This window comes from Cetorhinus maximus, chromosome 2 (assembly GCF_964194155.1).
Source record: "Cetorhinus maximus chromosome 2, sCetMax3.hap1.1, whole genome shotgun sequence".
Lineage (NCBI taxonomy): Eukaryota > Metazoa > Chordata > Chondrichthyes > Lamniformes > Cetorhinidae > Cetorhinus > Cetorhinus maximus.
This window is the reverse complement of record NC_135880.1, coordinates 107483411-107505053: the sequence shown is the minus strand read 5'-3', so window position 1 is coordinate 107505053 and position 21643 is coordinate 107483411. Positions and strand designations below refer to the sequence as shown.

At 41.8% G+C, this 21643-nt stretch overlaps 1 protein-coding gene across 9 annotated transcripts in view; it reads left to right on the top strand.

Annotated features, from left to right (window-relative positions):
- Positions 1–21643, top strand: part of agtpbp1 (ATP/GTP binding carboxypeptidase 1) — a 360842-nt gene that overhangs the window by 121852 nt on the left and 217347 nt on the right. For all 9 annotated transcript variants that reach the window (XM_078568039.1, XM_078568065.1, XM_078568001.1 and 6 more), the window contains one exon: positions 12909–12972. In XM_078568039.1, coding sequence (XP_078424165.1) covers positions 12909–12972 — 64 coding nt within the window. The remainder of the gene's footprint in view (positions 1–12908; positions 12973–21643) is intronic.

Here is a 21643-nt window from a genome sequence, read left to right as displayed (position 1 = left end):
AGGGATGACATCTTAGAAGGCTCCTCAAATGAAGCCATATGGGTAGAACTTAAAAACAAAGAAAAGGAGCAATCACATTGCTAGGAGTGTACTATAGGCCCCCAGTCAGAGAGAAAATGAAGAGCAGATATGTAGGCAAATTTCAGAAGTGTAAAAATAATAGGGTAGTAATAGGGGGCACTTCAACTTCCCCAATATTAACTGGGTTAGTCATAGTGTGATAGGTTTAGAGGGAGCTGAATTCTTAAAATGCATCCAGGGGAGCTTTAAGCCAGTACGTAGGAGGCCCTGGACTTAATTTTAGGGAATTAAGCCAGGCAGGTGGTAGAGATATCAGTGGGGAAGCATTTTGCAGATAGTGATCATAACTCCGTTAGATTCAATGTTATGGAAAAGGACAAGATGGGCCAGAAATCAGAGTTCTAAACTGGGGGAAGGCCAATTTTAATAAGATCAGATATGATTTGGCCAGAGTGGACTGGGAGCAGCTACTTTTAGGTAAATCTGCGTCAGAGCAGTGGGACTCAGATTCAAGAAGGAAATAGGGAGAGCACAGGGCCAACATATTCCAGTAAAGATAAAGAGTGGGAACCCTGGATGTCAAGGAATATACAAGATTGAATAAAGAGAAAAAGTGAGGCTGATGGCAGATGCCGAGGGCTCAAAACAGCAGAAGCCCTAGAGGAGTATAGTGTGTGTGTGCGTGTGGGCGTGCGAGAAACTTAAAAAGGAAATTAGGAGAGCAAAAAGGGGGCATGAATAAACATTGGCAGGTAAAATAAAGGAAAATCCAGTTATTTTGCAATTACATTAAGATAACTGGGGAAAGAGTAGGGCCCATTAAGGACCATATTGGTCATGTGTGTGGAGCTGGAAGACGTAGTTAGAGTTCTAAATGAATACTTTGTGTCAGTGTTCACAAGTGAGAGGGACGACGTAGGTATGGAAAATCAGGCAGAAGGACTGTGATATAATTAAAGAAATTAGCATAGAAAGGGAGGAGGTTCTAAGTGGTCTGGCAGGCTTAAAAAGTAGATAAATCTCCAGACCCAGATAAAAATGTAACCCAGGCTGTTGAGTGAGGCAAGGAAGGAGATAGCAGCGGCGCTGGCAATAATTTTGAACACCTCTGGGCCACAGGAGAGATGCCAGAGGACTGGAGGACAGCCAATGTGGTACTGTTATTCAAGAAGGGAGGAAGGGATAAACCAGGGAACTACAGGCCAGTCAGTCTAACATCAGTGGTGGGGAAACTATTAGAAGCAATTCTGAGGGACAGTATTAATCTAAACTTGGGGAGGCAGGGATTAATCAAGGACAGTCAGCATGGTTTTGTTAAGGGTAGGTCATGTCTGACCAATTTGATTGAATTTTTCGAAGAGGTGACCAGGTGTGTAGATGAGGGCAATGAATTTGACGTAGTCTGCTTAGACTTCAGCAAGGCTTTTGATAAGGTCCTGCATGGGAGACTGATAACGGAGGTAAGAGCCCATGGGATCCAAGACAATTTGGATCCAAAATTGGCTGAGTGGCAGGAAGCAGAGGATGATGGTCGAGGGGTATTTTTGTGACTGGATGCCTGTGTCTATTGGGGTTCCACAGAGATCGGTGTTGGGTCCTTTGCTGTTTGTGGTATATATAAACGATTTAGACTTGAATGTAGGAGGGCTGATCAGTAAGTTCGCAGATGACACGACAATTGGTGGGGTGGTAAATAGTGAGGAGGATATTCTTAGATTACAGGAGGACATAGACGGTCTGATCAGTGGCAAATGGAATTTAATCCAGATAATTGTGAGGTGATTAACTTGGGCAGAACAAACAAGGCACGGGAATACACGATGAATGGGTAGGACCCTGGGAAGTACTGAGGATCAGAGCGACCTTGGTGTGCATGTCCACCAATCCTTTAAGGTAACGTGACAGGTAAATAAGGTGATTAAGGCGGCATATGGGATACTTGCCTTTTTTATCCGAGGCATAGAATATAAGAGCAGGGAGGTGATGCTGGAGCTGTATAAAACGCTGGTTAGGCCACAGCTAGCGTATTGCATGCAATTCTGGAATGCACATTATAGGAAGGATGTGATTGTACTAGAGAGTGCAGAGGAGATTTACCAGGATGCTGCCTGGGCTGGAGAGTTTCAGTTATGAGGAGAGATTGGATAGACTGGGGTTATTTTTCTTGGAGCAGAGGATATTGAGGAGGGGGACATGATTGAGGTGTATAAAATTATGAGGTGCATAGATAAGATAGATGGGAAGGAACTTTTCCCCTTAGTGGAAGGATCAATAACCAGGGAGCATACATTTAAGGTAAGAGGCAGGAGGTTTAGAGGGGATGTGAGAGAATTTTTTCACCCAGGAGGGTGGTGGAATTTGGAACTCACTGCCTGAAAGGGTGGTAGAGCCAGAAACCCTCATAACATTTAAGGAGTATTTGGATGTGCAGTTGTGATGGCATGGCATACAAGGCTATGGGCCTAGTGCTGGAAAGTGGGATTAGAATAGTTAGGTACTTGTTTGACAGGCGTAGACTCGATGGGCTGAAGGGCCTTTTTCTGTGCTGTTGACCTGACTCAAAAAGCAGGACAAATCCAACTTAGCCAATTACCATCCCATCAGCCTACTCTCTACCAAAGTGATGGAAGGTGTCATCGACACTGCTATCAACCGGTACTTGCTTAGTAATAACCTGCTCACTGACGTGCGGTTTGGGTTCCGCCAGGGCCACTCAGCTCTTGACCTCATTACAGCCTTGGTTCAAACATGGACAAAAGAATTGAATTGCAGTGGTTAGTTGAGTGTAACTGCCCTTGACATCAAGTCAGCATTTGACCGGGTGTGGCATCAAGGAGCCCTAGCAAAACTGGAGTCGATGCGAATCAGGGAAGACTCGCTGCTGGTTAGAGCCATACCTAGCACAAAAGGAAGATGATTGTTCTTGTTTAAGGCCAATTAACTCAGCCTCTGGACAGCACAGAAGTAGTTCCTCAGGGTAGTGTCCTAGATCCAACCATTTGAGCTTCATCATTAATCTTCCCTCCATCATAAGGTTAGAAGTATGGATGTTTGCTGATTATTGCATAGCGTTCATTAGCATTCTTGACTCCTCAGACACTGACGCGGTCTGTGTCCACATGTAGCAAGACCTGGACAACTTTCAGGATTTGGCTGATAAGACCCAGGCAATAACCATTTCTAACAAGAGAGGATCTAACCATCTCCCTTGACATTACTAACACTGAATTCCTCACCATCCACATCCTGGTAGTTACCATTGGGTAGAGACTTAACTGGACCAGCCATATAAATACTGTGGCTGCAAGAGCAGGTCAGAGGCTGGGAATTCTGCGGCAAGTAACTCACCTCTTGATTCCCTATAGCCTGTCCACCATCTACAAGGCACAAGTCTGGAGTGTGATGGTATACTGCACACTTGTCTGGATGATTGTGACTCCAACAACACTTGAGAAACTTGACATCATCCAGGACAAAGCTTGGTCAGAACCCCACTTTAAACATTCACTCCCTCCACCACTGATGCACAATGGCAGCAGTGTGTACTATTTACAAGATGCACTGCAACCACGCGAGGGGTTTTTACCACCTAGGAGGACAAAGGCAGCAGATGCATGGGAACATCCTTACCTGCAAGGTTTCTTCCCAAGTCACAAATATCTTGACTTGGAATTATATTGATGTTCCTTCACTGTCACTGCATCAGCATCCTGGAACTTCCTCCCTAACAGCACTCAGTGTACCTACATCACATGGACTACAGCAGTTCACCACTACCTTCCCAAGGGCAATTAAGAATGAGCAATAAATGCTGGCCTTGCTACACTCAATGCTGACACCTACATCCCATGACTGAACAGAAAAAAAATATATACACATACGGTGTAGTAACCATGCACTTGAATCATCGTTCACTGCTACAGAAAATGTTCAAAATCTGGTTCCTAAAACCTTTGGGATTGAATTTCTGTAGGGATTTCCTGTTGTAACCTCAGAGGAATGACAATAAAAACCCGGGAATGAGAACATAAATGACAGTTTATGCTCTCTGGGGTTTATTCCTAAACTATTACATGAGATAAAGAGAACAGCATGGAAATTCTACTCCACAGTATTATAGCTTCAGGACAGAACTGTTATATTTTAACTAATTTGTGGAGAAAACAGAAACCTATTTGGCCTCAGTTATTTTTCAATGAAATATTCAATTGGATTTATACTTATGCATCAAAATGAATTGAAGTAAAAATTACTGTTGGCTTTGAAGCCCTTCCTAAATTGCTGATTCATCACTAATGAATAAAGTGGCATAGATATTGGGGCTTAGGCAATCTATCCCGATTCCCTTGCCATTCTCATGACCCCCATAACAAGCTTTGAGATGCATTGCTGGTGTGGTAAGAATTCTGGCCTGCTGTTGCCCCAGTGTCCCAGATTTGCAGTCCCAATGTTATTTTGCATTCAGCAAGCAGACCTCAGAGCCTCTGTTGCAGAGTCTGCGGGATTGGGCAGTTGGGAAAATAGGCTGGCAAACTACCTGAATGTACACGTCATTTATTTAAGCTTAATAAAATTTAACTTATCTTCCATGCATCTTTACAGCATTATACCTCAATGCCTGTGAGGTGAGTAGAATTAGAATGCTAAGCTTGAGTAGAGTATATCTGAATATGAAGCAACCCATCTGTTCTAATCTTCATAGTGTGAGAACAGGATCAACTGGACCTGCAACTATACTTTGGTAAAGAACTGGAGTTGAGCTCAAAGTTCTCAAAAAAAAAAAGAACAGTTCTGTACTTCTACTTGTTCTTCAAAATGCAGCATGCTGTGCAAAATGCAACTTCAGCACTCTTTTCAGTGAGAGTGTGTGAATATTTTGTTTACACACATTGGATGGAATTTAGTGTAGGTGACCTGGGTTTAGCCCACTGGTCACCTTTCCAAGGGGTACCCACACTAGTTAAGTTCAACCTGGTACTTAAGTGGGCAACATCAGGCCTCCCACAGAATCAAACCCCCTGTAGGGCAGAAATCCTGCCCCTGAGAGCTGCCGGCCAATTAGAGGCCTGCAGCTCTCCATTCCTGGCATGCCACTGGGTATGGGGCTGCTGCTGGCAATTTAGTGAGACCTTCACCAGAGATCATCACTGAATCACTGGAGTCAAGTGGGCATGGGCAGGTGGGGGATCACTGGTGGGGGCATGGGGTAGGGTTTCAAGTGCAAGGACAGCAGGAGTGACTCAGTGGGCACACCCCTTCCTGATACCTGGGCTGTTGATTAGGCACCAAATGCCTTTGAAAGAGGGACCCCATGGGAGGCTGCTGGCAAATCTGATGGAGTTTGCTGGGCAACCTTCAGGAGGCACGGAAGCCCCATTTGAGTTCAGGAGAATCCGTGAACACTAAATAAAATGAGCACAAAATCCTGGTGAACTCGGGGATAATGGCCAAAAGTGCCTCAATAAATAGACTATTAGCCAGCGGGCAGATTCCCTGCGTCGGCAGCTAAATGAGGGTCGGTTTTCACACTGGTGGGAGGGCTGTGCAGTCTTCCCCGTGATTATGCGGACCTGTTCGCCACCTAGCTTGCTCCATTAAATCTCAGTCATTATATTTGAGAAAACTCTCCCATATTTCTAAAACCTTCCTATTTGAATCTCTCTGGTACAGCTTTCACACTTTATGGATTAATGAAATGAATGATCCTAGCCAAAGTCATGAATGACATTCTCTGTGACTGGCCATGGTGCTTCAAGTAACTTCTGTTACCTTCTATCTCTAAGCAGCATTTGATACAGGTTGATTGTGTCGTCATCCTCCAAATTTGTTGCTCCACCCCCTGGGCCTCCTACAGTACTGGCGGCGGCCACTGCACCCGGTAGCGCTGCCAGTGAATTGGAGGCGGGACTTCTAGATTAGGGCAAAAGTCTCACCTCAAAAGATCCATTGGCCAAAAAAAACCGGGGTGAGCCGGCCAAGCAGAGGCGGGCTCACCTCCAACATTTACACTGGGATGTGGGGAGCTTGCTCTTAGTATATAATCCAGCCTCATGGCATTACCTTTTCATTGTTCCATTCCTGTATGTCATGGCCATTATTTCTCCAGCAATATAGTTTCTCTCACCTGTAGCATTATTGAAGGTATTATCTTGGCCCCCATTACCTGTATGTTGCCTCTTACGATATCATCCGCAAGGCTTGTTGTCAGATTCCTAATGCATACAGATGACAGCTATGTCTACCTTTCTGCCACTTTTCAATCCCATGACTGTTGGTGCAGTTAGATTCCCTGTTTAACATCAGACCCTGGATGAGTGACATCTTCTTGCAGCTGAACACTGGGAAGAGTGAAATCATTTTTTTGGCCCTTAGCATAAACGCTACACCCTCTCCATTGATGCTGTGCTCCTCTGACTATTCGCTTAGGCTGAACAAAATGATGTGTAACCATGACATTCAGTCAACTTTGAACTGAGCTTCACAGTCAACATTGCCTGTCTCTATCCTTTCCTGAACCCCACTGCATAACCCTTATTCACTCCATTGTCACTTCCAGACTTGATTACTCTATTGCTTTCCTTGCTGGCCTTCCATCATTCCCTTGTAAATTCCAGCTGTCACAAAATGTAGTTACCACATCCAGTCCTCCCTCTAAGTCTCACACGTTTATCATTCCTATCCTTGCTGACCTTTACTGGCTCTCTGACCCAGTATATCCAATTGAAAACTCATCTCCTTTTCAAATTCCTCCACAGCATTCTGCACGCTGCTCCTGTAACCTATCCTCTTTATATCCTTTCCCCTTTAATCTCAAGAGACCTAATTATGCTTGTGCCACGCCATGCTCCTCGAACTCGCATCTTTCTCTGGTTTTTCTATCTGCCCAGATGTATTCTGAGCTCATTTTATCCTCGAAACCCAACTCCTGTTCCCTCGATCCTATTCCCACTAAACTGCTGATCACCTAACTTCCCAACTGGGCCCTCCATGTTAGCCAATACTGTAAATATTTCTCTCTTCAGGTGTTGTTCATCTCCCTTTTAAATCTACTGTCATTGCCCCTCTCAAAAAACCCAACCATTGACCCGACCGTCCTTGCCATCTATGCCTAATCTTCCTTTCCCTCGCCAAAGTCCTTGAATATGTTGTCACCTTCTTAAAAAACAAAATGAGGGAGAAATTGGGATAAGAAAGAAAACTAGCAAGAGATGTAAAAACACAGCAAAAGCTTCTACAACTACATAAAAAAAGGAAAAGAATAGCTAAAGTGATCATTGGATCCTTAAAAGGTGAGACTGGGGAATTAATGGAAAACGAGGGAATGGCAGATGCTTTGAACAAGTATTTTATATCCGTCTTCATAGTCGAAGACAGAAAGCATTCCAAGAATAGTTGAAAATCAAGAGGCAAAAGGGAGGGAGGAACTTAAAACAATCACTATCATTCAAGATAGTGAGGGGCATGGACAGGGAGCAGCTGTTCCCCTTAGTTGAAGGGTCAGTCACAAGGGGGCATAAGTTGAAGGTGAGGGGTAGGAGGTTTTTATATTAAAGTAAATGAGACATTTATTAATTTACAACACATCAAACACACACACACGGCTACAAATTACTACTATCATAACTTTTAACAAATTCCCAAATTAATTTCCACTAAGGCAACAATAACCAATAGACTTAACCAAGACAAAGTCAAAATACTGCAGATGCTGGAAATCTGAAACAAAAACAGAAGATGCTGGAAAAACTCAGCAGGTCTGACAGCATCTATGGAGAGATGATAACCAGACACCAGGCAAAGTATTTTTACCTTACGAATTCAAAACGAGGTTCCTTTCAGTTTGTTTCTTTGCAAACAGTTGTAAGCTTACAGGCTTAGATCTTACATGCCTCTGACCTGCACACATAAACTCCTCTCCTAGCTGTCCCTTTTGAATGCAAATTCTCATTGTATCACCATGCCCTTTGAACTCCACCTCTCCTGACAATAAAACCTCTTTCATAGTACCAATTTTTATTAGTGATATTAACATTGCTTGGTGTCTCCTAGCTAGGTGCAAGATTTCACTCCCACTCTTTGAATGCTTTATTCAACAAAATGCAAGTGTGCCCTCTACCTACTGTTTACATCTCAAAACTACTATACACCAAATACAATGAACACAAGCACAGGCTAAACCTCCATTCAAAAAAATAATTTCCAATAACATTATATACATTAATATCTCTTCCTGACAGGCAATACTAATGGAACTTGAGGCTGACAAGTCCCCTGGACCTGATTGACTGTATTTTAATGACTTAAAAGAAGTGGTTGCAGCGATAGTGGTTGCATTGCTCGTAATCTTCCAAAATTCTCTAGTTTCAGGACAAGTACTAGCGGATTGGAAAACTGCAAATGTAACATCTTTGTTCAAGAAGAGGGAGATGGAAAGCAGGAAACTATAGGCCAGTTAACTTAATGTCTTTCATTGGGAAAATGCTGGCATCTGTTAATAAGCAGATAGTAGCAGGACATTTAGAAAATCAAATTGCAATCAGGCAGAGTCATGGTTTTGTGAAAGGGAAATAGTGCTTAGAAATTTATTAGAGGACTTTGAGAATGTAACGAGCAGGGTTGACAAAGGGGAACCAGTAGCTGTAGTGTATTTGGATTTCCAAAAAGCATCTTATGAGGTGCCACATAAAATATAAGAGCTTATGGTGTTGGGGGTGATATATTAGTTAGCTCATCCTCTAACTATGCTAACAGGAAACAAGAGTCAGGATGGCAAACTGTAACTAGTGGAGTCCCACAGTAATGTTGGGGCCTCAAATATCTACAATCTATGTTAATGTATTGGATGAAGGGACCGACTATATTGTAGCAAATTTGCTGACAATACGAAGATAGGTGGGAAGCAAAGTTGTGAGGGGGATGCAAAAGGTCTGCAAAGGAATGTAGATAGGTTAAGTGAGTGGGAAAATGTTTGGCAGATGGAGTATAAATGTAGGAAAATGTGAGGTTGTCCACTTTGGCAGGAATAGAAAGCAAAATATTTCCCTAGATCTTCTGGTCAGTGGCATTGCTGGGTGCATTGCCATTGCCTGCAAAGATTTTTCTGACCTGATGATTTTTCTAACCCCATTTCTTCTGGGATCTTGTGATCCTGGCTGATGGAGAAACAGGCAGCCCAGTAATAGACTTATACAGCACAGAAACAGGCCCTTTGGCCATTGTATCCATGCCAGCCATCAAGCCCCTATCTATTCTAATCCCATTTTCCAGCACCTGGCCCATAGCCCTGTATGCTATGGAACTTTAACATGCAAAGAAGTATTGGGGAAGGAAAGGACACACCCCATTTTTATGGCACCAGCTGCCATATTCAAGTGAGTTTTAAGTCGGGGTCAGTGGGGGTTAGTCAGGTCTGGTCAGTTTGGGGGAAACTAGTTGGGTCTGACTGGTGGGGGGTGGGGTGGTGGTGGTGGGGAGGGGAGGGGGGATGGGGGGAGAGAGGGGAGATAGGTGGTTTGGGTGGGTGGTATTTTTCAGTTGTGGGGTTACCGAGCAGTTAGACCAGATTTTAAACTATCTAACATTTCCTGGCTAATTAAGTAAATTGTGCATATTTAGCCCAAGTTTCCGCCCTAAGCTCAGGATCAGAGATATTTGCAGGGATCAGGGGCAGCAGGGAATCAGCGGATCAGAAGTTCACACTTCCCAAGCAATTTCCATGTTTATCTGCGTACCAGGGCTTTCACAGGATCCTGACGTGCATCTTCCATCATATGTCCCCTTTCTGATGATAGGGGCAGGAAGATTTGGGCCATTATTTAAATGGAGAGACTGCAAAATGCTGCAGTGCAGAGGAGTCTGGGTGTCCTTGTACATGAATCACAAAACATCAGCATGCAGGTACAGCAGGTAATTAGGAGGGCAAACTGAATGATGGACTTCATTGCATGGGGTTGGAGTATAAAAGTAGGGAAGTCTTGCTACAACTGTACAGGGCATTGGTGAGACTACATGTACAGTTTTGGTCACCTTACTTGAGGGACACACACAGGAAGCAATTCACAGCAGGTTTGCGAGGCTGATTTCTGGGGTGACAGGTTTGAGGAAAAGTTGAGCAGGTTGGGCCGGTACTAATTTCAGTTTAGAAAAATGAGATGAACTTATTGAAACATACAAGATTGAGGGGGCTTGACAGGGTGGATGCTTCCTCTCATGGGGGAAACATATTCAAGGCTGAGTTTTTGATTGACAAGGGCATTCTGGGCAGGAAAGTGGAGTGAAGGCCACAATTAGATCAGCCATGACCTCATTGGATGCCAGAGCAGGCTTGAGGGGCCAGATGACCTACTCCTGTTTCTTATGTGCTCCCAACCCCATTCCCATCTTTCCCGAAACTCCATGTTTGAAGCTTTCCAATTAAAACAGCTCTTAAAGTCACATTTGATATCCTATGTAACTGTGACAAAGGTAAACCATCCATTTTCATCCTTCTCTACCTGCCCTGCAGCTTTTGTCACGGTTGATGATGCCACCCTCCTGCAATGCCTCTCCATTGTCATCCAGCTGGGTGGGACTCCTCTCGTGGTTCAATTCTTATCTATCTAATCATAACCAGAGTATCACTTGCAATGGCTTCTCTTTCTGCTCCCACTGTTACCTCTGGTGTCCCCCAAGACCCTTGGCCCCCTCCTATTTCTCATTCACATGCTACCCCTTGGTGACATCACCTGAAGGCACAGCATTAGTATTCACTGTCGACATCCAGCTCTACTCCCCCACCATCTCTTAACTCATCCACTGTTGCAAATTATAATGCTTATCCAACATTCAGTACTGGATGAGCAGATATTTCCTTCAATTAACTATTAAGACTGAAGTCATTGTTTCCGGTCGCTGCTCCAAACTCCGTTCCCTAATTGCTGACTCCATCCCTCTCCCTACAACAGTCTGTTCACAACATGTCTGTCACAATTGATCCTGAGATGAGCTTTCGACCTTGTATGTGTACTGTCACGGTCCCTGTGCAGAAGCCATGAACTGAAATAACTAATTACTGAATGACCCCAAATGAAGAAATTACCTCAGAGATTTCACTTTTTGTAACTTTAATAGGAATCAGAACCCATGTAAATTAAACACGAATTAACAGGCAAATGATACTTCAAATGAAAAGGTAAATTTCACTTTAAATAGTCAATACAAAGATTGTAATTCTCCTGTGAAGCACCTTGGGACATTTCATTACATTAAAGGTGCTATAGAAATAAGTTGTTGGTATACATGGACTTGTCTTTTGCTGTGCTCCACCATATTATGGATGCTCATGAAGTCACTTCCTTACATTATTTGTCTGGTTGCCCACAAACCATTCTTAACTGGATATGGTAGAGCTTGACAAATTTTTCTAACCTGTTGATTTGGTGGTATTTGGAAGAAACATGTTTGTCACGCCATTGGGAGAGCTCGCTGCTCTTCAGATGGTGCCAAGGGGATGTTTAATGTCCACCTGAAGCAATGAAACAGACAGGTAGGATGTTTGTTTACTGCGTCATCCAAAGGATACAAGTTTTGGCAATATAGAGCTCCCACAATAATGATGTATCAATCCAGATAAACATGTAAATTGTGGAGTGGGGTTTCAATCCAAAATCTTTTGACTGAGGCAAGAACCATAACAAGTTAACCTGGCTCTTTTATAGTGGATCCTATTACACAAAATCTAGAAAGCTTGTTGCTATTTTAGACTCTGCACAGCAGTAAATGTAGTGACACACTAAGCGTAAAGCAGTTGATGGTAGAATCAGAATGATGATATGTCACAGAAGGAGGTCTTTTGGCCCATTGTGTCTGTGCTAGCTTTTTAGTTTAGCTATTCAATTAATCCCACTCTCCTGCTCTTCCTCCATTGCCCTGTAATTTTTTTTTCCCCTAGAAATGAACTGTTTTAAATCAATGTAAATTGTGATGTGCAATAACTTATAAAACCCTACATGTACTTTGTATTATTTAGAATTGGTTACTACCCTGCATCAGAAATCCTGCTGGGAAGTTAACAAAAAATGCTAGAAAACTAACTCTGAAAGGTGAATGCAAATAGAAATGCAATCATTGATTGTTTGAAGTAGAATCTTGTGACAGGTAGACCTCTACAATAGACTATGAGCACATCTTGGAAAATTAACCTCAAGAGTTGCAAGGAACTTGCACTACTATTTCAATGTTCTTTCTAATTTAGATAGAACATTTGTTAAGGTGCAGAATCTGATAATTATACACAGATAATTGTGTCGGATAGTTGGTTCTGGTGAGTGATTTGTTGTAATTCAGATCTGTTCAGAAACCACTAATATCATTGCCTCTGGATTTTTTTTGTACAAAATTATGGCACTTGCGCAGCAAATTGTACCATATGTGGTAAATGTAAGGATTTGTTGTGGTGCATCCTGGTGTGTCAAATTACATATCTTAGTCATTGCCTAATTTATGGTCTGAATTACTCCAGTGTTATTTTTGAGATAACAGTATCTCTATTTTGTTGCACACAGGAGAAAAGTAGCAAATTACTAAATATAATTAGAATACAATTGTGCTGTCAACCTAGATCTTCAGCTTTTGAGAGTTAACTGCTGTGGCAGAGACCAGGTGGGTGATCTAATTGAAGCAGTTCTCCACAAAGTAAAAGGTGAAGTATAAAAGATATTTTAAAATCCTTTTAGCTATGAAAATTGTGCTTTCCTGAGGGGACATTGCAGTGAAATAAAACTTTTTGACTGTGATATATTGGTCTTTTATAGCATCCTTCTGATAACTGTTTAAAAGACTGAAACTGCTCATACACAGTAAGATTCCTTTGACTGATGGTGAAGAAAAAATAATGTGTCTTTTTTCAGAACACTCATGATCTACAGACTACACTGAATATCCTCAACATGCTTAACGAACTGGTATCAGTGGGTGAGTTTGAACAGAGGTTTTTTGTTCTGAATTTAGAGGCAGTTTCTCCCTGCCTCCATCTTCCATAGTTCCACTTTTAGCTAAGGTTTTGAAAGTGTGAGGAAATAAGGAGCAAAACAAAAAGAAACAAAAATAAAGCTTGCAGTGTTACTAATGGTGGCTTTGTGATCTGTTGTACTTCCCCATTACAGAAGTGGGGAGTAGAGGAAGATACAATGTGATCAGAGTATTAATGGTTACTTCCACCAGCCAGCCACATGTGGCTGATTGGGAATCCAGATGTAGCTAATTGTATTTTTGATTTGTAAAAAAAAAGTAATCAAAACTGTTGTGCATGTGATCAAGATATTCATGTGGTTGTATAGATGTATTCATTAGCAAAATGGTATGACAAAAAACAGTTTGATTGTTGTGTGCGCTTTGCTTTCTTGGTTACTGCTTATTAGCTGTTAAAATGGTGTGTAACAGGAGTAAAAATGCCAAACCCCGCACCATTGAAACACCAACAACATTTTAAGAAGAGGGCAGCTGTCAGCTTGATAAACTGTTCCTGGCCAGTAGAAGAAAGCAAGCCCAATTAATAATCAGTAGCTCAAGGGCATGTCATGGCATAGGTCAAACAGGATCCAGCTGCCTTCTACATGGGGAGAAGCAGAGGGTCTAGCATGTCTTGCTCTGCTAGTCAACGTTGTCAGTAATCACTCTGATAGTCAAAGTATTGCTTGTAACTGTTAGACAAAAACTTAGAAACTGCACTAAGATGTGCTGTGTCTAATAAATTCACCCAGAATTCCAAACTTTGGTGAAAGCAAATTACTAAAATTTGGCAGTGAATGGTGGCATATGTTTTGTAAACATGTGAAGTACAATTACCTGTTTTATGTACAAAGTGTTTTCTACAAAAAATTAGAAGATGTGGCTAAAATGACATTGTCATAGCCGTGCCTGAGCGATTTCTAATGGATAACAATGAGAAGATATAAAGTATGGTAACTTAAGATGTAATCTATGTTTAATGTGTGGACGCAGTTTCAAGTTCCTTAGTCTCAGAGACTTAACATTGGGAAGTGCTGGGTGGAAATAGATGACCAAGAATAATGAGAACAGAGCAATAAGCATAAAATTTAAAATAAGTAAAAATTCAGGTTACAAAAAGCTACAAATGCACTTTATTTTGACAGAGCATGAGAAGCTTAAACACATAAATCCTTGCTTGCAGTTTAAGTTTGGTAGATTCCTAGCTGAAATTTTATAAACACACAAAAATATTTGTAATTGGCTATATGTTTACACAGTGTTGTATTTATACTTTAGCTTATCCAGACATTAAGTCTAAACATTTTTCTGGCATATATAGGAATAAGCATAAAATAAATAATATGTACCCCAGATAAAATAACATTGCAGCTTGTATTTTCTCATACTTGTCCTGCTAGCTAAAACATCTGAAGTTCAGGAGCATCTCAAAATCACTATCGCAGGCACATGCCACCTGGTAATTGGAAACAGTCAGTTTATAACCTGAAAAACTCAATGCTCTGAGCTTCCTTAATCCATTTAAAAAAAATCCGCAAATGAACAAGAAAAAATACCCACTCAAAGTAAAACCCTTGCTAATAAAACTCCCTCTTCAATTAGTGTTTAAAGGCGGGGTGAACTTTTTAATATAAATCAGTTCCCTTTTTTATACTTGGAGACATCTTGATTTTTTTTAAAGAATCAATTTTCTTTACTGCAAAGGGGCTCACAAGATCAGGCCTCCCTTGATGCATAGCTACTCCACAATGTCATTAATAATAAGTACATTGTGCCCTGCAGTTGTTCCTTTGGAAATAATAGTGCCCATGACTTAAGACCATGCCTCAAGCTGTTCTGGTAAACTTTTCTGGAAATGTAGATGACACTTGTAGTACACAAATGACAGTCTGCAGTTCTCAACGTAACTAGGTCTCAAAATAAGTATCACAGAACAATAAAAACAGAGGATGCAGGATATACATAGCATGTCTGTAGGTAAATGGAAAGAGAACAACAGTTTGAGTTTGGAACTCAGAGTTCTAAGCCAATCAGCATTTTGAATAGGATTAAATATAAAGTGCAGTCAGTTTAAGCCTAAACAAAGCTTAATATCAACAAAAAAAAAATCAGTGTTTTTAAACTTACAGAAGTAATATTTCAGCATAAATTAAAATATTTTTGATATGTTACCAATTATATGATACTTATTTTTGTAAAGCTGAATGTTACAATCACTGTCCTTTCACCAGTGGGGATTTACTTCCAGTTTAAGGTGTTCAGGGTTGCCTTCATATACTAGAGGTACTGGATAAAATAATGTTGGATGTTTTAGCTCAGTTCTTGGTCAGCCCAATACATAGTTTGATAAAATTGACAATTGTCAGTAGATTTCTTCTTCTGAAACTTCAATTAAAAATTATTAGGACAGAGATGATCAAATATTACTCTTTCATATATGTGGTAATTAACCTGATGTAGTATAAAGTGCTCCATCCCTGTGGGAGCATGGCTTGATTTGGTAGTTTCTTTGGAAAGCACACACCAAACAAATGCAAGTGTCATCACAGTTTTGCAGATAGGTAGTACCATAAGTGATCTCCTACTCCCAGTTTAAGATTGAGTGCAACGTCTGTGCTGTTTCGCAGTTAATGTTTCCCTTATGTTAGAGGTTCACAGAATCGTTAGTGCAGAATGAGGCCATTTGACCCATCATGTCTGCACCAGCTCTCTGAATGAGCATTTTACTTGGTACCATTCTCTTCCCTTCTCCCCATAACCCTGCACATTATTTGAAAAGAAACAAACAAAGATCTAATTCCCTCTTGGATGTCTCGATTGAACTAGCCTCCACCATACTTTGGAGGCAGTGTATTCCAGACCCCTAACCACTTACTGTGTGAAAAAGTTTCTTCTCATATCGCTTTTGCTTCTTTTACCAGTTACCTTAAATCTGTGCCCTCTTGGTTCTTGATACTTTCCTTATCTACTCTGTCCAGGCCCCTCATGATTTTGAATACTTCTACAAAATCTCCTCAGCCTTCTTTTTACCAATGAGAAGAGTCCCACCTATCTTCATAACAGAAGTTTCTCATCCCTGGAATCATACTCAAACCTGTTCTGCACTCTCTCCAATGCCTTCACATCCTCCCTAAAATGCAACACCCAGAATTGTATGCAGTACTCCAGCTGAGGTCCAAGTATTGTCTTATACAAGCTCAATATAGCCTCCTTGCTCTATGCCCCATTAATAAAAGCCAGGATACTACATGTTTTATTCTCAACCTGTCCTGGCACCTTTAATGACATATGCACATACATACTGATGTCCCTCTGCTCCTGCAGGCCCTTTAGAGTAGAACCCTTTTATTTTAAACTGTCTCTCCATGTTCTTCCTACCAAAATGTATCACCTCACATTTCTCTGACTCCAACCAGTGGAGAGTTTTCCCCAATTGCCCTTGACTCCAGTTTTGCAGGACTCCCTGATGCCACGCTTGGTCAGATGCTGCCTGGATGTCAAGGGGAGCCACTCTCACTTCACCTTTGGAGTTCAGCTCTTTTGTCCATGCTTGAACCAAGCCTGTAATGAGGCCAGGAGCTGAGTGACTCTGGCAGAACCGGAACTGAGCATCAGTGAGCTGGTTATTGCTAAGCAAGTGCTGCTTGATAGCACTGCTGATGATCAAGAGTAGACTGATGGAGCAGTAATTGTACAGGTTGGATTTGTCCTGCTTTATGTGTACAGGACATACCTGGGCAATTTTCCACATTGCAGGGTAGATACCAGTGTTGTAGCTATACTAGAACAGCTTAGCTAGGGGCATGGCAAGTTCTGGAGCACAAGTCTTCACTACTATTGCTGGAATATTGTCAGGGCTTGTGCAGCAGCTGGTGTCACTACAGTGCATCCACAAGGCTGAAGGATTTTGTGAATAATATATTTCTGGATGTGGTCACCCCCACAGCTCAAGGGCCTGCAGGAAGAGAGGGAATGGATGACTGCTAGACAGTCAAGGAGGACCAGGCAGGTAGTACATGAGCACCCTGAACAACTCTATTTCCAGAGAATATTCAACTCTAAACATGAGAATGATGGGCCCTCTGGAGAGTGCAGCCAGAGCCAAGTCCATGGCACTACTGCTGGCTCATAGGAAACACAGAAAGCAATAGTGGTAAGTGATTCTAGAGTTTGGGGAACAAACAGGTGTTCCTGTGTTTGCAGACGTGAATCTAGGATGGTAGTTTGTCAGGATCAAGTATGTCACTGGTTGCAGAGCACTCGGGGAAGGATGAACAGCCAGTTGCCATGGTCTATTTTGATACCAATGGCATAGGTAGAAAGACTTGAGGCCCTGCAGGTAGATGTCAGGGAGCTAGAAAAAAAATAGCTTGGGAGAACCTCAGGTAGTTACAGGTGGCATAGGTGGCACACACTGAGCATTGAACTAGGAGGATAGAGTAAATGAATGCTTGACTGGAAAGATGGTGCAGGAGGGGGAGAACTTTAGATTCCTGGGGCATGGTCTCGATTCTGAGAGAAATGAGACACGTGTAGGCTGGACGTTTGAAGCTGAGCAGAACTGGAACCAGCATCCTGGCAGAATAGTTTGCTGTCCTGTTACTCACAATAAGAGGTGGTGGTGGAAGAATTAATCCAGGCTGGTCTCTTGGTTAAAGCTGATTTATTTCCGAGACAACTCCTCAGTGCCACTAACTTCCCAGTAGCGTCCACAAAGTGTTCCAGCTGTACCTTTTTATTCTATTTAGATGGGATAATTAATGCCCATCACTTGTTTAACTAACAGTTGGTTTTAAGATGATTGCCATATTAACAGATTCCCCTCTTTTCTTTAAAAAACTGGAACTTTTTTTTTAAAGAAAACAGGAAATAATGTCACGTATTTCCATCTATAATTCCCGCATTTCTTTTACCACATATATACACACAAACAATTATCAAACAAAAACAATTTTTCATTGCATCATTATAAGATGCTCCTCTTCCAACACATTTAATAATTTCTTAGAGCAGGCATTGCTTTTTGTAAAAAGCAGTCTGATAGTTGGCGACTTGTGTCAACCCATTTTATCTTAGATCTCTTTTCTCTCTAACATCTCATTTATGCTGGCTAGGTCTATTCGTAGCCTTTTTTCCCCTGACACTTTGTGGAATGAATGTTGTCCCAAAGAGACCGGTTATCAACATAACCATAACTTGAGCACACATCTCAGAATTTAATTTTTTTTTTATTAACATGTTTTATTTGCTCTCAGAACTTGCTCAACTGTTGCATGTTTCATCATGGTACTCAGCTCCAACACATCATAACTAGCATCAGGCTTAGCCTGAGTGCACAACTACCCAATCAAACTTCTCAACTGTTCCATTTCTTCCTTGGTAGCAGGATCCTCTTTTTGTGAGGATCTACCACGAGTTATTGGGATATAATTAACATTTTCTAGATAAGATTGTTGATTCAATGTCACTCCTAACTTGCTCTGCTTAATGTCTAAACCTATCGTATTTAAAGGGCCCAGAAGCCTGACTTCCGACTTGGAATTCCTTCTTTATCCTTGATTACCCATTGTTCAAATTCTACAGATTCTCCCCACAGGAAATTACCATGCATGATAAAGATCCCAGCTAGTTTCTCCTCATGGTACCAGTAGAACATTGCAGGGTCTGCCTTTAACTGAATACAACCTGTTTTCAACAAGACAGACCTCACGGAAAAATACCATACTCTTGATGCATCATTCAACCCATAAACACACTTATTCAATTTCCTAGCTTTCCTTCTGCATCCCTGGCTTCTTTAGGTGGTTTCAAAAAACTTCCCTTTGAAACTTCTCCCCCTGTAAAAACACAGCCTTTGTATCAATCGATTTGCGCTCCCAGGAATAAGATGCCAAAATAGCTAAAAAAAAATTTCAAACTCATTTTCCCCACAGTAGGCGAGTCCACTCTGACATCCTGATCTCCCAGTCTCAATTCAAAGCCTCAGGCTACTAATCTCACTTTGGCCTTATATGTGCTGTCTGGGAGTACCTTTTCTGTCCAGATCCATCTGTGAGATAAAGCTGGCTGTCCTGTGTCAGGTATTTCAGAATATACCCCAAATTCCTTCCAACTTTTTCTGTTTGGCTTCCTTTATTGGCTTACTTTCCAATTTATTAGCAGCTACTAGAATCTCTGTCATAAGAACTTCTACTTCTATTGAGATTGCTAGTTTGCTCTCTAGTCCTCCTTGTTAAGCTACAGCCTCTACTCTCATTCCTCTGCCTTTCTGGACTGCTACTATATGATCGTCCTCCCATGCGAACAGAATGCCGTTCGCAAGTCCGTGATTTTTTTTCTAGGGTCATGACCACCTGCTGGTCCACTCAGAACTCCTACTGCGCTTTCTGGGTTTCCACATCTTACCTCATTTTTCCAATTGATAGGTCTTGTCTCCTGTCCTTCATCCTGCACATTTAGCCAATGTTTGTATTTACCAGTGACCTTTCCTGCTCTCCCTATGGTGGCATCCCTCCACACACTGGTTCCTTCTGGCATGTATGTTACATTTATTCCTACTTTAGGTAATTGTCCTTTTGGACGAATAGCGTTGTCCTGTACCTCAGTATTACTTTGTTCATAGTCAGTCAACCCTGTATCTGCCATCATCTGCTCCTCATAACTACCCAGTGTATGTGTATGTGAAGTGCATGGTGCCTCCTCACGTTCTATGACCTGTTCAGAACCTGTAAAGGTATAGTCAGTACCAATTAACTGTGAAGAATGTACCTGAACAGTTTGATTACCGTGTTGCACAGTTACTACTTTCCCATCACTCCCTATAACCTTGCCAGGTCCTTTCCACTCTTTCTGGCCTTCCCTTTTATAATATATCATGTCTCCTTGTCCAAACTGCATTCCTGATGGTCTTATGTGGTGCTGTAGGGCCCGCCGAATTTTCTCCAAAACCTCAGCTTTAATGAAAGCTTTTCTGCCTGCATGCAAAGCATTCAGATGAGCAGAAAAAGCGGAGCTAATGCAGTCCCTTCTAGAGCAGGGGAGCATCTGACAATACAGAAGGTAACTTTGGATTTCTTCCATACAGCAACTGATATGGACTGAACCCCCCCAACCATTTGCAGAGAGTTCTTTGCGTGCATCGCCTATGCTAGCACTGTTTGCAGTTTATAACCTGGTTGATCAGCTAATATTTTATGTAACATGTCATCTATTACTGCATGGTTTCTTTCACAAAGACCATTACTAAACAGGCTCTCAGCTGCAGTGTGCACAACTATGATCTTTAAATTTTCACACACATCTCAAAATTCCTCATTGGCGAATTCCCCACCCTTATCTATGAGGAACTTCGTTGGTGTTCCTAATCCTGTTCCTACCCATTTCTCCATGACCTTATGGACAATGGTCCTTTTGTCTTTACTATGTATCACAGTGGATAGACTAAACCTGGCTGCCATATCTAAGAAGTGTAGTAAAAACCCCTATCCTTGTCCCAAACTTTCAAGTCCATTGCCACTGCATCGTTATACTCCCTGGCTAGTGGCAAGCTCAGAACAGGTCGCAGTGGTGTCTTGCGATATTTAAGGCAAATTTCACACTGAGCAGTGATTTGTTCAATAAGATCATCATCATACCCTTTATCGACCATTCCCGCATCTCGAAGCAGAGTCTTCAGTTTCTGCGACGCCGCATGTGCAAACTGTCTATGTAATTTCTAAATGATCTTTTTGTCCACCAAATTCTCATTCTCAGCAGTTAACAAAACTTAATGAGCTTTTTGATGAGAAATCTCTGGCTTCCTTAGTGGCATGCAGTAATGGCCTGACCGAGTAAAATGTAGATCCACATTTTTTCCAAATATGACTGCTCTGTCATTCTACGTATCTAGCATCATCTGAGCCTCCTTCATCGCAGATTGACTCAACAGTAGCGGTATCTCACTAGAAATCACATCAGTACTGGTAAACAGATTGATCCCTCCTATCTTACAAGGGAGGACCACCCGTTTAGAGGATGTTAATGTATTGTCATCTCCGAACCTGAAGCAGATAGAGCATTCATACGCCTTGACCTTCTGCTGGTCTGCCTCATCAAGAGGCTCCAGATAGCAGTCAAGCCAGTCCATGTCACACACCATAGAAGTGCAACCACTATCCGGAACTGCACAGTTGAAGGAATCTACCATCAAGATACTTATCACCAGATTCAAACTCTGAACAATACAATTCCATCATGGCAGTCACCATCCTCGTTTTCAGTTTCAGATGAATTGTGGGTCACTTCAAAAACATGATTCCTTCACTGTGGGCAGTTCATTGCACAATGGTATTGGGAATCACACCAATTAACCATTCCCCATGCATTTTTTGGCTTTAAACATCTACAGTCACCATCCCAGATATGCTTTGTGTCCCGACCCCCAAATTAGCTAGGGTTACGACCATTTTCAGACTTCATCATTAACCCCATCTTTGTAGTGAAATCTTCATCTAATAGTTGGTCGACCGCAAAATTCAGTCACCATTGAATCCTCTATCCTTTTTTTTAGCAAATCAAACAACTATGCTGTAAAACAGAGTGGCAGGGAACTACTGTTTCCCTAGAAATTTTTTGACACAGGAGCCATTTGATCTAA